The sequence below is a fragment of the Ciconia boyciana genome, chromosome 2 (genome assembly GCF_034638445.1).
Source record: "Ciconia boyciana chromosome 2, ASM3463844v1, whole genome shotgun sequence".
Taxonomy (NCBI): Eukaryota; Metazoa; Chordata; class Aves; order Ciconiiformes; family Ciconiidae; genus Ciconia; species Ciconia boyciana.
This window is the reverse complement of record NC_132935.1, coordinates 48,475,843-48,493,674: the sequence shown is the minus strand read 5'-3', so window position 1 is coordinate 48,493,674 and position 17,832 is coordinate 48,475,843. Positions and strand designations below refer to the sequence as shown.

The 17,832-nt window shown below is 41.0% G+C and overlaps 1 protein-coding gene across 1 annotated transcript; it reads left to right on the top strand.

Moving 5' to 3' along the window:
• Positions 1 to 2,497: 2,497 nt before the first annotated feature.
• RNF125 (ring finger protein 125) lies at positions 2,498 to 14,461 on the top strand. Its single transcript, XM_072855032.1, has 6 exons — positions 2,498 to 2,661; positions 6,576 to 6,729; positions 9,213 to 9,307; positions 10,692 to 10,782; positions 13,081 to 13,188; positions 14,254 to 14,461. The coding sequence occupies exons 1-6, from the start codon at positions 2,498 to 2,500 to the stop codon at positions 14,344 to 14,346; spliced, it is 705 nt and encodes a 234-aa protein (XP_072711133.1). The 3' UTR covers positions 14,347 to 14,461.
• Positions 14,462 to 17,832: the final 3,371 nt, after the last annotated feature.

Sequence of the window (17,832 nt, the reverse complement as noted above, 5' to 3'; positions counted from 1 at the left end):
TTAAGGGCTTATTTGGGGTTTTTTATGCTTTTTTAAAAAGCATTTTACTTTTATCCTTCATGATTTAATATTTTCCATACATTATTCATACTTACATTAAGTCAGATTTTAAATGAGTGTGTGATTTACCAGAAAAAACCTACAGTTTTAGTCCCTGATTGATTTTCTTCTATAACCTTTGCACTTAATTATCTTACAGCGGCTAATGACATTTTATCACATTATATTATATATGCAAAGAAATTAAATTTGGGTGTAACTGAGATCTAAATCTAAACCAAGTGACACCAAACATAACGCAGCAACAGTCAAAATTAGAGTTTAGCCAGTGGCATGGTATTACCATTTTCCTCGTGATTTATTTGATACTAAAGAAAACCAGTAACTGGCAGAGGAAATTCGTTGACTTGATTCTGACTGACAAGATTTCACATATGCTGGAACATACTTTGTTGCAGTTTCTATAACAATGCATACTGCTGTCCTGATTTTTGTGGTTTTTACCTGAGATGAGATATAATTCTTCTTAGATCTGCTTTTATTATTCATCAGTAGGGTAGCATATGAGTAAATAGTAAGCACAGGAAATATTGCTATCCTTCTGTTGTCACTACATATTTGATTTGGCAAGTTAATAACACGACTGTAAAAGCTGTTTATATGAGATAATCATCACTGCAGAGTTTGGGCCCAGAAAATGGTGATATCTTCCTCCAAAACCAAATCTGTGATGGCAATTTCCACAAAAATCACTTTGACAGGAGATTACTAGTTTTACTGCAGGCCAGATGCAAACTGAAAGATACGGAACGTGCTGATGCTTTCATCTTGGAGTTGCCAAATCTACTGCATTTCCCTTTTTATTTCCTACTCAAAAGTGGGTCATACTTGACTTTGCTTCTGTAAAAATATTAAGCTACAGAAAATACACTGGATACTGGAAAATATATACATATATTGAGACATGCACAGATATTAATTTTTCTGCTACGGTATTCAAATTTCCTCAATATTAAAGAAAAAAGTAATAATCTGTACTAATAAAACAGACACTGCCCAAAAGATACTGAAACCTATTCCACCTGTACCTAATAGAGCAGATACAACTTTTAGCCAAGTGAGAAAAACACAGACAGATCCCAATTCACTTATGTGCATTACTTAATGTAGCGTAAAGTTTCCAGTACTTGTAGAAATAAGTGGGAATACTACCTTTGTTCTGCGGGTGTTCACATACTTGGAGACACCTAGAAGGAATCTGCTTTTATTTTTATTAATCACAGGGAAAAATAACCCAACAGTTGCTTTGGTAGGTTGCTTTGACAACTGCATTAAGGCCACCGTGCGATGTTTGCACATGTTCAACTCCTTCCAGGATTCTCCCTTGGCTCTTCCACATTCCTCCAGCAGTCATTTCCACTGCAGGCAGAGGAGCTCCATGCATGGGGATGCACGATGTGAGACAACAGGTCATGAAAAATCACAGCTTTGTTTCCACAGCTCACCAGCTCTTGGGCACCTTAACTTCCACTAAAATTAACCTACGTTTGTGTCCATTGCCAACACAAGGACATGCCTCATGTCTTCTATTGCCCCGTGTTGTTGTTTGCCACAGACATCCCCATTGCAGCTATCATCAGAGTACTGGGTGAAGAAGAGGCTGAAGACAGGTAAAACAGAGAATCGAGGTCCTTCATAACCTTTACAAATAGGAAGACCAAAGAAATTTCTCCCAAATATCTATTGTCATTGTTTATAATTTTTAGCCATCATACCTTTCCCCATTTTCTTTGACAGTAGCAGTGTACGGTCCATCATCGTGCTGGCACAATGAATGTGGGCCATTGCTGTCCACATCTGAGAAAATGCCATCTCCAGTGCTAATGGAAATTTATTTTAAAAAGCAATCATTGACTGATTTATCAGCCTCAAGATAACCTGTCGCTGCCTACCACTATTTTAAGTGCCTGGTCAGTCGCATCTGTGCTCAACAGTTACATGCCTTGGTAGTCAGGCCAGCGTCACTGCCAGCTTTCTAACCTCTCCTAAAAATATTAGTATTTTGTAAGTATGCGTTACAGGGAATCACAACAAACACGCTGCGCTTATTTGATTTTGACACCTTTTAGGCTTTAAAAAATTCAAGGTCACGCTACCTCGTGGATACTTCAAGACCTCAATCCCCTTGCCCATCCACAGCACCCCTGCGCTCGGGGATGTAAAACTGTTGGAAAAAGGGGGGGTCCCTCCGCCGCTTTCCCGGCACGGGGGAGATGATTCGTCGCTCTCTGAGACCCCGCCGGGGCCTCACCGTCGGGGCCGCGGCGGTGAGGCGGGCCGTGCCGGGCGGGCGGGGGCGCCGCGGGGATCCCGCTCCGTGCCGGGCCGGCGGCGGTCGGCGCCCGGCGAGGGCTTCCCGCAGGCGGGGGTCGGCTCGGCTCGGCTCCGCTCGGCTCGGCTCGGCGCGGCGCGGCGCGGCGCGGCTCGGCTCGGCGCCATGGGCTCGGCGCTGGGCGGCGGCGCGGGCCGGGCGGCGGCGGGGGAAAGGCGGCGGCAGCAGCAGCCGGCCCCGGCCCCGGGGCAGCCGCCCGCCCCCTCCTTCGAGTGCGGCGTCTGCCTGGAGGTGCTGCACCGCCCCGTCCGAACGCTCTGCGGACACCTGTGAGTGCCCGGGGCCGGAGCCCCGCGGCGGAACCGCCGCCAGCCCGGGCGAAGGGGCTTTCCGTAGCCCGGCCCCGGGACGTCTCCTGCCGGCGGCGCGCCCCTGGGAGGGAGGCAGGCGGGAGGTCGGGGTGTGGGGTCTGGCCGTGGGAGAGGTTCGGGGTGCGGAGACCCGGGGTTTGCCCCGCCGGGGAGAGGCCTGAGGGAAAAGCCGAGGGAGAAGGGGAAAGTCCGCTTTGAAGGGACTGAAAATACCCGAGCGATCGCGTTTCATCAGGGATTTACTCGTAGGTAAGGGTAGGGCAGCAGCACCGTACGCGTGCCTCCGCAGGCGGTGGGCACAGGTAAGCAGCTCCGAGGTCGGCCCGTTTAAGATTGAATGACCTTCAGTCGACTGAAGGTCAACAACTTTGTGTCTGTTTCTCTGCTGACTCCAGAGAGAGGTTGGGACACCTGCGCTCTATTTTTTTTTTCCTGTTAAATACTTAGAAGTACATCTAGATTAATCCCAGCTAAATTTGCTTAGGGTTAGGATATGCCAGAAAACCAATTTTGGGATAGCTGCTTTAGGATAAGGCCAGTTATTCTGGACTACTTGAAAAATCAGTGAGTAAAACCAGCTGCTCTGGAGTGAGTGTGTTCTTCTGGTTCAAATTCCAAGCGAGTATTTCTAATGGTTGGCTTCACCACAAATTTAATATGAGCCATAACTGGAGTATCACCCCTAATCTCGGTCTTGTCCAGATGCAAGCATAGCATAAAGATCCCAAACAGAATCAGCGCAGAGCAACGTATGCAGGTGTAAAATGCAAGAACAAACATGAACCATCTGCTAGTGACTCCCTTTACAAACATCGCACCTGGCACAGGCATCCCAGTGCTAACGGCAGTCAGAAGTATGGTTCCAGCCAGTGTTTAGGAATAACTTTGGAAAAATTAAGCAAAAAAAGGATAAAAGGCTTCCTAGCATGTTTCTGAGCCTGTTCTTAGTTTCCAGGACAACTTGTTGGCCTCAAAAACTATAGGCAACTTTGCAGAGTTCCTTCTCAACAGAAATCCGGCCGAGTAGCTGGGCCTTTTCTGCTATTCACCTGGAGAGGCTTGTTTTTATTATTTATTCCAGGTCACAGATCATGGAAAACGATGTGCTCCTGAGCTGAGACATACACATGTATGTATGTCTAAAAAGGCAACTGTTTACAGCGCCCTCAGTATCTTCAAGAACGAATGTATTAGCTTTTGTGGGATTTGAGAAGTGTTATGCAGCCTCTAACTAGAGACTTGAGGCAGTTGTTTGGAGGCTAAACGGAAGGGGAAGAAAAGTAGGGCTTTAGCAATGTTCGGGGTCAATATTCTGAGATGCTTAGGTTTTATTTCAGCTACCTGCACTGTTTTAAGTTTCGTTTGTTTATTTGTTTTACCTGTTTAGGTACGGACTGAGCAAATAAAGCAGAGTGATAAATCGGGTTAGGGGTGGAGGGGTTTTTGTTGTTGAACCTGAAATTCTTGCAAATCCTTTTTATAGTCAACTGAACAAATCACTGACTAATAGCAAAAGACTACTTGTGTATAATGCATGAGTGTAGTTGTTCTTCACCAATCCTTCCATCCTTTACATTAACTTTTTTCCTGCTACTGACAGTTTTAGGGGGAGGGTGAACAAAGTGGCAAAAGGTAATCTGATTTTATATTTTGTGAAATTAAAAGGGGAAGGCTCTCAGACAGCATGTGTGAACCTTGTACAGGGTTATTTATAGAAGACTCATCTGTTCCTCAGGGAAACAAAGAAACCTTTTCAACCCTGTCTAAAGTACAGGAATAATCTAAGTTAAAACCTGCCCGAGGGCAAACCGTGTGTAACAATTCAGAGTTTATCCTTGGACAGGGAGCGCGTTGGGTCTTGGCTGCACTCTCTTTGCACTTCGTGTAATCATTTATACTTCTGTGAAGTAACTGCAAAATACCACCTTCTGTCTGACTTAGGCTTTGATTGTATTTTACATGGCTCCGTGGAGCTATATATGAAGAAGGCTTCCAAAGAAGAGATTACATCTGAAATCCTCCTATAGATCGATCACAGGCTGTTAAGTATGCTAGCAGTGCTGTTGCAGAGTGCACTGGCAAGCTTGGCAAGCTGTTTTACAGCGGCTTAAGAAGGTTTTGCCTCAGCTTCCAACTCCGCTCCTCTGCTGGAGTTGCTATCTACATAGCAGAGCTGGTGGGGGCAATGTGGGCTAATGACTTAGCACCTCTGGTGCGAAGGTTAGGATTTGAGCAACTGGGAAAGCAGGTGGATTTGCATTAAAATGCCAAACTGAGTAGAAATATCTGAGAGATAAGCACGTGATACCTTCTGCTGGGCTGGAGAGTTGGGAGAGGAGACAGAAGGAAAGGTGGGTAACCTTTGGTCTGTGGTTGGACTTGATGATCTTAAAGGTGTTTTCCAGCCTAAATGATTCTGTGATTCAAAAGAGGGGCAGCACAGGAGGGTGCCAGTGGCAACACCCTAAGTTGGCACAGCCTGACCGCCAGTACTAGCTGGTTTGAGTGATCTGCTGATCACGACCACAGTGATTTATGATTTTAGGTGCCTCTCTTCTGGAAGCTACTGCATTTAAATCTCCAGGCAGAACTGGCAAAAAGGAAGATGTTCCTGCTCCTTACCTGTTTCAGTGCAAAGTCAGCAGTTTATTTAAGTGAAATACTACATTCATGCAGCTGGGGTTGCAGACACAAGTTTGCTCCTGCCGCTTCTGCTGCAGGGCTGTGGTACTTAGCAGAGAGGCACAAGTGCAAATTTATGGTAGAGGTGCAAGGACTTTTGCCACCTCCTCGCCCTTATGTGTCTGCTGCCTGCACACTCACCCAGGCTGAGCAACGTGCTCACTGTGGGTTGCAGTCTGGCACAACAGCTCCTTCCACCTCCTCCCAAGCCAGAGGGGCCGGCAGTCAGCATGCATCCTTTCCTTTGTCCTTCCTTGCAGCCCCAGGCTGTCACTCTACCTGAGACCCTTCAGATCGCTGTCTCGATGTGATGGGGAGCCATAATCTAATGCAAAGAAAGGCCATCTCCTGTCCCATTAGCACTGGGGCTTTGCAATGGTGCTCAGATAGTGAAGGGCAATAATGTCTTAAATCTCTGCAGGAAGATTCACCAAAGCTTATCTGTCATATCTGTAACTGACAAAAAGCTTTCAAAAGCAGCTGCAGTGACCACTAATCCAATCTGCTTTTATTACTAAAACTAGAGAAGTGAAGTGGCTTGGACAATCCCAGAGGTAGGTATGCCTTTATCCAGTCCAAACCCTGTGATGGCTAGATCAGCGAGCCACTTATCACACAACAACCTAACACTTTCCCTGCAACTGCTGCCTAAAACCTCCGAGTGTAATTCTCCAACTCTGGACTTCATCATGTATGGGAGAAATTCCTTCATCTTAACCTGGATTCTTGTCCGTCGTACAAGCGGCATGGAGTATTCTTCTGTTTATGGGCTCAGGAAGACTTACAGTAAGCTATCAGTATATGCGACATTGGCCAGCAGCCACACTACAAAAATGAAATCATCTTTGCTGTGATGGCAGGTCTTGAAATCATGGACTGCAGGCTTTGCCCGGCTCACAGGGGACGGGTCCCTCGCTTCTGCGCTGAAATTAGTCCTCACAGTCATATACATTTCGGTGCTACCAGGGTGCTCAGTCTGTCTGTTTTCAGTGCTCCCCTTAACACAAGTAGGGCTGCAGGAACAATACCCACAATCTTCTTAACAATATATCCTAAGAACAAATATCCCGCGATGTTACACCGGGGATGCATTTGGTGCAAAATTTTGATTCTTTTTTATATACCCTGCCTTATTTGAAGCAAGTTTTGGGGGGATTATCACATTTGTTTTCATTTCTTTCCATGTATAGATTCTGTCATTCCTGTATTTCTGCAAGTTTAAAGAATAATGCGTGGACGTGCCCTTACTGCCGCGCTTATCTTCCTTCTGAAGGAACTCCGGCCACTGATATTGCCAAGAAGATGGAGAGCACATACCAAAATTGCACAGAATGCGAAACACAGGTTTGCAGCCTTGCACGTTAACTACTAAATAATTCCAGAGATGTATCCATGCACGAGAACTAACACTATTAGGATCCCATTTTAAGGGCATGTCTAAACAGAGAAACCACCAGCATAATGATGGAAGAATACATTTTTGTGATTTATCAAGTTCCATATCTAAAAGAGCTCTAAAACACTCTGTCAGTGCCATTGCAAATGTTAAGCTCAAGCCTAAACCTATGGGAGCTGAATCTTCTTGACTCCCTATGTTGGCTTTGGCTGGAGAAAGAACAAATCACTTTTTTTTTAATATACTACAATTGCCTAATTATAGAAATCCTGGCCACAATTGCATCTATTAAAATACAAGATAAAGATATAAAATTTTGTGATTTTTTTTTTTTTAAACACCCCCCCCCCCTCCCCCCGCTTTGGTAAAGCTACCTAAACTGAGCCTTTTTCCTTAAAAAGGCTTCCTTTTTCCTAAAGCCTTTGAAACACCACTTACTCACATGCATTTTAAGTTTTAAATGCTACTGTTTGAACTGGAACATGTTAATCATTTTTCATCAAAACAAGGTGCAGAGCAAAAGGTTAAGGGGACTTTGTGGTGGAGGACAGGGCATATATCAATAGGAAAAACAGTTAACCAAGATTGAATTAATATATATTTACTTGAAAATTCATATAAACCCAAGTATTTCCTCCCACATTTGTGAATATTTACTCTGTGATTCTTTCTGTGTAATGAACACTCTTCAGTCCTGCTCTCTCCTCATATTTTTATACTAGTGTTGTTTTGTGGGAGGAGATTGTACAGCTTAGATCTGACTCCCTCTTATTTTTTCTCTGAACGGATTAACATCTGGCTTTTATAATTTCTCTTGTCTTGCTAACTGCAAAACAGTACCCTTAAATCTTTCTTGTCTAACAGCAGCAGTGTGAAAATACCATAAAATGTAAACCAGCAAGTAAATGTGTGAACTTCAGAAAGACTGCTATTTGCAGGGTTGCGGGGAATTACAGTGAACATAAGAAAGGCAGCAAAAAAGTTTGTTTATTGTTAACACTATTGGTTCTTTACCTTTTTGCCATGGATTTTCTATTTGGGAAAGATCTGCTTAAAACTAACAATGAAATGCATGAACTGCAACACCTTGATATTAGCAGTAGCTAAATATTGAATTTAATTTCAATTCTCTTTAAATTGGGTTTTGCAGAAGGAAACCAATTGTAACAGGTATGTTAAGAAGTGCTGAGCTACATATGGCTTAGCTAGGCTTCTCAAGACTTAGTAGAGCTTAAGTAATGCTTGTTGCTGTTCAGTGGCAGAGCACAAGAAGTGACCTGATTATGGATATTTGCAGTGGTTTATAATCTTTCTTATGGCTGCAGAAAGTGTTGGCTGTATTTCTGGCATAAAGCCACCAGTGAGACCACTAAGATATGTTGAAAAGGAGAGTGCACTTAATGCACTGTCGTGTCAAGACACCTTTGTATGTTGTTCCTGAGATTTGGCAGACTACCCTTGGCAAATGCTCCTGCAGTGTCTCAGTCACGCCAGTGCATGGATTGCTGTGTTACTATAAACCTAACTTCATTTGCGGTTTCCACTCGGGGAGTGGAAATTGCAATTAAGTGACTGCGGCCTGAGCGTTTTCATTCTGCTGCATCTGCAGTCAGGATGATTGCCTGTAGTGGAGCCATGGCACAGACATCTGGGACAGGGTTATATTAAATTTCTTCACCAAGATTCACCAGAAGCGGTCATCAGTGTTTAAAGGTTAGGAATATAGAATAACCTGTAAGTAATATTAATGTATCTGCACTGTTTCTGTGCAAATAATATTTTAATATCTCAACATGGCGACTTCATATAATTTCATATTCTTTCTTGTCATAGAAAATACCTCACGATTGTGCTTCACCAGGTTTATTATTTAGAGGTTCTGAGTTAAAGGAAATAGGACAGCCAATAGTAGCAGCAATATAAAACCCAAATCTTATCCTTAATGAATCTATAAAAAAGTTTTGGTGATGACTTCACTGAGGTCAGAATCGGGTCCTCACGTTGGGATATTTTTGTTTTTAACAGAGTTGGTCTAGATTTTCACCATTAAAAACAGAGGAAGAAGTGAACTGGGAGGGTCCCCCTCCCCAAACGAGAAATGTTTCCCTTTTGCCTCCCAAATTTCGTTCCAAAATATTAAGGACCAACATAAGGGACAAATGAAATCACCACAAACCAATAATTATTTCACTGAAATTGACTTTACTTTCATAAGCTGAATGTTATTATTATAAAATGTATTAGAGCAATACTGAACCAGTAACAAAATGCTTGAGGACCCGAGCCAGTAGTCGAAGGAGATGCGTATTCTTCCCTAGGTATAGCCACAATGTTGTAATAAGGCTTTGAATTAGAAAATATTCAGTGTGATGTATTAGCGTGAATGTGTCATGGTATAAAACATAACAAGCTGCTGCTTCTCATTGCTTAGGTATGTCTGAGTGAAATGAGAGCTCATTTAAGGACTTGTGAAAAATATATAGAAAAATATGGACCTGTACAGGAACTTGGAGATGATGTAACAAGGTAGACCTCAATGTTGATGACATTGTAAAAGCACTTTTGAGTTTGTTATCCCAACATAGTAAAGTCAAACTGGTAGAAGAATTCTCTGATTTTTTTTTTTTTCAATTGGAACTTGTTTATGTTTCATAGAATTCAACATGAATTCTTTACTAATATTTTTACATCATAATACTCAAATAGTACTTAAAATGGATGCTAATTATTTTTTTGTGTATAACTACAAAATAATACATTTTACTTGCAGTTAGTATGATTTTGATAGAATTTAGCTCCATGTGACCTGTTTTGTAGAAACAACCGTATTTTGACAAGTCAGCAGTTTTTGCTATTTTTCTTGGGGGAGAATTATGTTTACTTTCATATAAAACTCCTTGAAAATGTTGGTTATTTCCAGAATGAATAAGACTAATAATAATCTAAATGTAATTGGTGCTCTTCTAATAATTTGTTCTTCAGAAATAGTTTTTAATTAAGAAGACTGACAGCTTTTCTTATTTATATACCTGTAGTATATAGGGAGAATATATATATTTACAGAACATATGTGTGTTGTATGTGAAAAGTTCAAATTCTTTGTCCCTTTCATTCTCTTTCAGGGCAGGACCTGTTAGAGCAATCGATTAGGTGTGTAGCAGTTCTAGAATGACTGAGGTCTTGAAGTTCAATGGCCTTTAGTTTTGCCCATTAATGATTAGGAGCAATGTTGATATCATTATTAAAATGCTTTTTTATTTATGTAATTTCAAGTCCCTGTACTTTTCGCTGTTTGAATTCCTAAATGACACATTATTCAGGTTGCTTGCTTAGAAGACCTATCTCCTTATCAGTTATTGTTCTTCTGATGCTCAGAAAAACTTGAACATTTATCCATTCACATTTGAAAACTGCACTAACCTGAAAACAGTGTCTCCACCATGCAACAAGACCATACTCTGTACTGAAAGCTAAGCAGGAATCCTCTGCGAGAAAGTGTCGATACTTAACGAGGGCTCCTGAGAACTGGTAGTTTGGTCACACATGCTCCAAGTGTATCACAGCAATTCAATTATGCTTTTATCAAATATCTATAGTTGTAGTGTTCAGTATTTTCATCTGGTCTTCTCTAAGGTCATGGTTATGTTAAGAGTGCTTTTCTGGATCCTGACATGGATGGCACAGTTCTGTGCAGTGCTCGCAGTGTCCATTCGTAAGGCTGACCTGCTGGTGTAGCATACTTCGCACCCAGGTACATGTCATACACCCAGGCCGTGTTTTAGCTATGGCAAAAGAACCTCCTAATGATATCTGGCCAAAGAAATCTAAATACTTCTTTTATTGCTTGTAGTACTAAAAAGGTGTCAGTTTTATCTGCATCCACTAACAATATACTACCTCTTATTCCCAGATATTCCTGTCCTTATTGCCAGTTCGAAGTAGATGAGGATGAGCTAATGGACCACTGTCTCACTTACCACAGATCAGAAAGGACAGCAGTGGTAATGTACATAACTATATATTTTACTGAATTCACATGTTAAACTGATAAATTCTAGCAAGCATTACTGATAGGAGATAATAGACAAAGAGAAAATATATTGTTTAACTGGTTTTTACAGTGAAGGAAAAATGTATCTATATTCATTCCCTCTCCCCATCTCTCACAGGCAAGCGTGTATGCATGTAATATTTAAAATATTAGCCCTCCTATCATTGTGAGTGCTGGTAGAAGCACTGAGAATGCTGTAGGAAGTCTTATGATGGATACAACAAACAGTTACTTACAGCCAAGACAACAAGCATTATTAGGCTCAGTGACTTGCCAGCTTTTAAATCCCGCATGTGCTATTTCTACTGCCCTAACTCAGATTTATGTGCTGCATTTGCTGTGTATTCTCATCTGGGCTTTGAGATTATAATTTGAGAACTGCTTATGTGGCCTTATATAGGAGTCTGTCATAGTGGGGTTTTCAGTTTTTTTTTTTTTAAGATAACTTCACATAAATGGCTTCATTCTGAAGGTCCACGGAGGCTGCAAGGTCTTAATGTGACCCTGTTTGTAGGACTGAGGTCCATAGGGTGTAGACTCAGATCTCGACAAGCGTAATTGATTTCCCTGATCGTTATTTGCTGAGGCATTTTAGACTCCGATTCTCACATCTCGCAGAAGAGGTGTTTTAGAGAGGTTACAGATTGAAGGACATGTAGACAAATCAACCAACGCTCCCGTTTCCCGCAGCGGGTGGGATGGGGGAAATCAGCTCCACTCCCTTTTACATTGCAGGTTAGCTTTCACCACTTTAACCATGATCATGTTAGTAAGTTATCGTGGAGCCAGAGCTCCGAGTAAATTAAAGGAAGCATTCACTCAGAGTGTATATTGTGTTCACCTTTATCTGAGTTAATGCTTTAATGTATAACCTTTTGCCAAATTTTGTATTTTTCAGATTAGACTCTGTATTTACTTTGGTCAACAGAAATAATTGTCAATAATTTTTATCACACCTATCCATCTATAAGCTCTTATTTTTTTACTCAGGGCAAATTAATAAATAGCTGGATTGTGTAGCTGTAGGGCAGAATTAAGCCTGAAAACTTGGAAAATTATTAAATCCTTTGCTCAATTCAGAGTTGCATATACAAGCTGATCCTGAGAGACTCGTGAGTAATATGCATTATACAGCCTCTGTTGCGCATTTCTTTGAAACCTAATGTAAAAACTAGTATTGAGAACTATGTTTGCCTACAAATAATGTAAAAATTGTAAGCAGGAGCAGGGAAATGAAAATGTGATCTTTTAAGTCATACTGCTTTAGTTGGTTTATAAACTGTAGACACCACATCATTAATACAAAGCAAAGAGAGGGAACATGCTGAGAGGTGCACTTCATTGTTCGCTACTGACACGCTGACCCTTCCCTTTAATTCCGAAATACCTTTGGAGTAACATTCAGGATTTCAGGAGTACCTGAAAAAGTGATTCGGCACAGCTGTTTCAATCTTTTTATTTCAAACTTAGAATAAACACATCGGACTTCTAGTTCTAGGAAAGGCATAGGATTTTTTTGCGTGTTGTATCATAATGCTCATTACCATAACATGTCATAAAGCTGGTTTTAGTCTACACATAGTATATTTACACGATGTATTCCATGATAATCATCTTTTTAGCATACACACAGTGTTCTCATTATATTGCTTGAAGAAATAAATGTTGCAGCAACTGCAACTTTTATATTACAGAGAACCCACAGGAAGTAATTCAGCTTTTCTTTTGATTAAGTGTTTTAGGCACTTCTGTTGTAAGCACACAGATGAATTAATTTGTTATTGATGCCAGAGAAATCCTGTATATTTCTTGTAGCACTTTATCATCTAAGCGACTGTTTGGATGATAAACAAATGGATTATTTGTTATTAGTTTGTTATTTGAATGATAAAACATGGATACATGAATTGTTTGGATGATAAACAAATTTTGTATTGGGTAAAACAAATGCTTTTGCATGACTGTTCTCTTGTAGCTAGTAGGGGGGACTATATTAACCATCAGATCTATATAGGCTGACAGTCCTTGGGATGTCTGCAGACACGAATTACACAGCAGGGATTAGCGTAATTGACAGCTGATCTGAAAGTGCACTGTGCCTAGCAGTATTCTTCATCTTGCTCAAAGAATGCTATTTGGCCATAACAGATCCACTTATTCCACATTTCTGGTTTTTTAAACACTGATAATATTTCTTCTGTAAGACCTCCAAGATGAAAATTGAATACTTCCTTCCATTTATTTATAGTGTTGTCCGATTTGTTGTTTAACACCTGGGAGAGATCCAAGCTATTTCAGCAGAAATTTTATAAGGCATCTTCAACTCAGACATACACTCCATTATGAAGACTACATAGTGAGTAATGGTATTTGCAAACTACTGGACTTGATTTCTTTATGTGTATCTTCTTCCACACCTTTTACAATCAAGAAGTCATGAAAAGTACTGAGCAGATAACTGTACCATGAAGTCATGAAGCGTGGCAGATGTGTACAGAAACAGCATAGTCTGGTACTCAGAGGTGCCAACTTATGGATTCTGTCCTCAGTTCTGTTGCTGTCTAATGGTGGGACAAGGGAAAGGTACTCCGTTACCTCCTTTCTTAACAGGTATTATGCCTCTGACTCATGTTTATAAGTGACTTGGAGATCCTCAAATGGAAACCTACGTACTTTAAATGAAAGTTGTTTCAACAACCTGTTTTTATTCTGTAAAAACCTAAGATGACACAGGTGTACTTCTGAAAGGTGCTGCAGCTGTTTGCTGAGTGGGCTGTAAAATAGAAAATGCAGCACAAGCATTAACATGCTGTTAGAATTTCTCAAGAATATCAGTAAGTGCTTTCCTATATTTATGTTTGATACTCATCCAGACAAAATCCCAAAGAAAGATATAAAACATCATTTTTTCCAAATGGTGCAAAAGCACTAAAGAAAATTATGTCCAAATGGAGGGCAGGGGTGAAGAACCACCTTAATTTGAACCGATAATTCATGCACATGGCAGAAACAGACTTATGTATGATAGCATTTTAATGATAGCTCACACATATATAGCTTCATAAAGTATAGCTAGGACTTGAGTATGTATTTCTATCCACAGCAATATAACATGCATCACCAAATTAGACTCTTTATTAAAGAGTATTAGCATTGTTGGGTTTTGTGTAATCACTGAATTAATCTGTTTCTGCATTTCACATTCTCATTTATTTCAAGTTTCATAATGATTTCTCTTGCTTTATGTTGCAGTGTTTACCACTAAGGAGTAGCAAGTTAGGCAGTAAACTTTAAACATGGATGTAAACCCACTGAAATCAGTATTTTGTTAACTGGTAACTCAAGCAGTCAGAATTAAATCTCTTAACACATTAATTACTATCTTGATATTCAATAAAATATCCTTTTTTTTTTCTTTCAGGACATAAATGCTGTTGGAGAAGTTCTTGTTGAAAGAGTTCTAGATGGGTCGTTCTTAGAATACGTGCATGTGAATCATCCAAACAGCATGTAAGGACTACTTGCAGAAGAGTAGAAGAACATGTTCTGTAGATAAACATGGTCATTAAAATTTAGCCTTTTGCAATTAATGGAGTGTTAGTAACCTGCATGGACCTCTTTTTTTTTTTCTTAAGCATTGTTTTATTTTTAAATTGTTTTCTTAAATTAAATTTCAGTTTCATTAAAAAATGTGTTCTTTTTTTTCCTAAGGACAGAAGAAAATATTGTCAGTTTCCTTACCTAAAATACAATGGCCCTAAACTCACTGCTGGTCCAGTATACACATACACTGGCTTTGACAGCAGCCTCTCCTATTTGTTTGCAGCTCTGTTCTGGGAGCAGGCCAGTCTTCTGTACGTTGATGATGACAATGCAATGCTGGAGGTAGATGACAAAGAGCAGCATTTCAGATGCTACAGGACCAAATAAATTGGAACAAATGCCCCCTCAAAACAGTATCAGGCATACTAGCTACTGTCAAGGGCTGCACGTAAGTTTCCATTTGCAGTGCAAGATGAGACTCAAAATTAGCAAAGTTGGTAAGTGAAAGCCATCTTGAAAGGATAGCAAGAAGTGAATATTATGTTTACAATAAAAAAATAGAAACCTGTTCAAGAGATTGGCAGCATCTTTTAACTAACCTGTATTCTTACTATCTAAGTTAAAAAAGTATGTACAGTTCTTTGCATGTACAGTATAACATAGTATCTTTCAAAGATGCAGCTGATCTGTAAGAAATCAAAATTCATGTTTGTGCATAGAAGCATATACAGTGATTAAAGTAGCTTTAATCACATGGTAACATGTTAACAAGGAAACTCCCAATAGACTTTAGGTCTTTACTAGTTTTTCTTGGAATCAGAAAGTGGCTCCTTTTTGGGAAGAGAAAGATTCAATGTCTCATGTGCCTGGGAAAGGTGCTTTCCTTTCTCTTTGAGAACTGTCCTTGGGAGTGAAAACTCCTCAGTCAGAAAGATGGACAGTGCTGCTCCAAAGGGTGGAATTTATGGGAACATTTGAGTAGCTCAAAAAAAAAAAAAAATCTGGTCTGCCAGAGCCAAGTAGCCAAAAATATAGGGAAAAAATTTTTGGATTTATGCCTTCCTGCACATCTAAAAATGTATAGAGAACTCTTTATATGTATGAAATAAGCTACCACTGTGGGAGTGTTGTCCTCAATTTTGTCTGTGGCTGCAAGTGTTCTCTGTCAGTAGTGATACAGATACACCTAGCAAGAGCAAAAGATGTCCTTCCCCTTGCACGTGGCACCTTCTGATCCCCCTGCAGTTACACAGCTTTCTCTCTTTCCCCGTCTGCTCTCATCCATCTTTGACCGCTCCCACAGAACAAATCCCTGCCCTTTTCATATTGGCGAGGAGATGTGCTGTTCTTGCAGCAGCAGCATTGTCAAGAAAGCAACCAAAATAATAGTTGTACAAAAAGTAGTTGTACAAAGTCGTACAATAGCTGTGCAAAGGTGATCTAAAATGTACCTCTTCAGTGGCAGTTGCCCCCTGCAAATGGCAAAATTTTATGAGCAGTTCTACAAGTTTTCACTGTTGAGATTTCATTTCACAAACATGTTTTATCACGAGGAATAAAAAGTTGGCAGGGCCATTGGTTCCATTTCATCTAAAAAGTCTGATTTAAAATGCTTTCCTTCAAATAAATATGTTTCATAAACTTCAGCTGCCTGATTTCTCTTTACATGTTGCCTGTGTCAATGGCAAAAACTACATAAGATTTACAAGGCTGGTGCCATGCTATATATTGCTCTGTGGTGTACTAGTTGTCAACTCCAAGGTCACAGCTTTATTAAAGGATCAAGATTTATAATAAGGTTAGCAAGAGTATGAATGCCTTCACACACACCTTCCTGTAGTTTACTTCCCTGAGGTCATCTGCGCAATTTCTCCCCCTGCCAAAAGCTACTAATCGATAAATACTGTGGTCTCCTGAACAAAGTTCAAATGGACCGATCATGTTCCTCCAGTAATAAATCTTTGCTTTTGTTTAACACCTGCCTTCAAAGGACGTAACCCTCTTTACCTGCAGTAATTAATTTAACTTCACAGCAGCCTTATTTGGCGATTAAAAACTGCTCCCCTTTTACAGATTGAGAAATTGAGACATAAGGACATGCTTCAACTTGGAAGCCCATCTCTGCCAGCCTCTTGCATGCCGAGGCTGAAGGCCATGCTGCCTCTCTCCCATTGAGTAATGCAAGGTGGTTGCGTAGCATCTAAACTGAGGCTTCGTAATTCTTCCTTTTAATGTACTGTCATGGCATGGATAGGGCACACCTGAAGCTGGCTATACAGCTGTGGTATAGAGGACTATACTGAACCAACTATGCAGTTAGGAAACTGACACAAAAACACACAAGAAGAGTTCTGCAGGCTATTTACCACTTTAGGCGTAGTTCTGTGTCTTCTTCTGGCTGTACTTGGACTGTTGAAGATGTTACTGCCACTCGTTACCCGTCGTGCCTACTCAGATCTACCAGCCTGACTTCCTACTTCATTTCAGGGAAGAAGATAATCAGTTAATCACCTTAAATAGTAGGTTTTTTTGCCAGCCCATGAACAGCTCAGCTAACCCTTAGCAGCCTCTAGCAGAGCAGTGATGAGCACAGGGGAGCAGTAACCTCCCAAGCTAGCACAGCCACAGTTACAAGAGGACATCTTACCGCAATGCCTCAAATCCCAGGCCTGTCCTCTCCTGGGAGATCCCTGCCCAGGGAGTTCTGCCTTTTCCACTGGATTTTCTCCTGACCTGAAGCACTGGCAGTAAACATCCCAGCCCAGGTGACTTAACTTACATTGGGCCCATCACTTTGGATGTGTTTCCCTTCAGTGTTTCAGATCTCCTGGTACTTCCAGGCATTCAAATTTTGCCTCCGTGTGGTCTAAAAAGAAGGTATTTAGGGCAGTCACTGGCTTTTGCTCTGCTGTCTCTGCTTTTGCATAGGAAGATACTAGCATTTTTAGCTAACAGTAATTGCGATAGATCCTGAATAAGAAAAGAGAGCCAGCATCTTTTACAGAATCACAGGATGGTTCGCCCGTCATCCTAACCTGAAGAGAGACCTGAGCTTCAGCTTTGTTTCCTGCAGTTCCTTCTCTCCCCCCCAAACCATGAACCCAGATGGTGGGGTGGGCATTGCCTTTTGTTGCTGATCACTGGCAGATACAAGAAGCAGCGCAGATGGATGTCTGAAGCCTAAATACTTTTGAAATGCTGGAGGCTGAAGGCATAAGTGAACCACAGGTCTCAGAAGTTTCCCCACCTAGTGATCTCTCCTGAACATGTAGCTATGGTACACACAGCTGCAGTCCCAAGGAGACAGGGAAAATGAAGGTGAAGGACCCATTTCTCCTCAGCCCTTGTCCCACATCTTTGATATGGGGTGAGAGACCAGGCCTAGCCTGAATCTTAGTTTTGTTATGAACTAATATCATCTTCACAGATTAATATATTCTGGAAAAATATAATCTCT

Coding starts and splice junctions, on each gene's coding strand:
- RNF125 (XM_072855032.1), top strand. CDS start 2,498: ATGGGCTCGGCGCTGGGCGGCGGCGCGGGCCGGGCGGCGGCGGGGGAA. Junction 6,730..9,212: donor GCACAGAATGCGAAACACAG/GTTTGCAGCCTT, acceptor CTCATTGCTTAG/GTATGTCTGAGTGAAATGAG. Junction 10,783..13,080: donor GATCAGAAAGGACAGCAGTG/GTAATGTACATA, acceptor ATTTATTTATAG/TGTTGTCCGATTTGTTGTTT.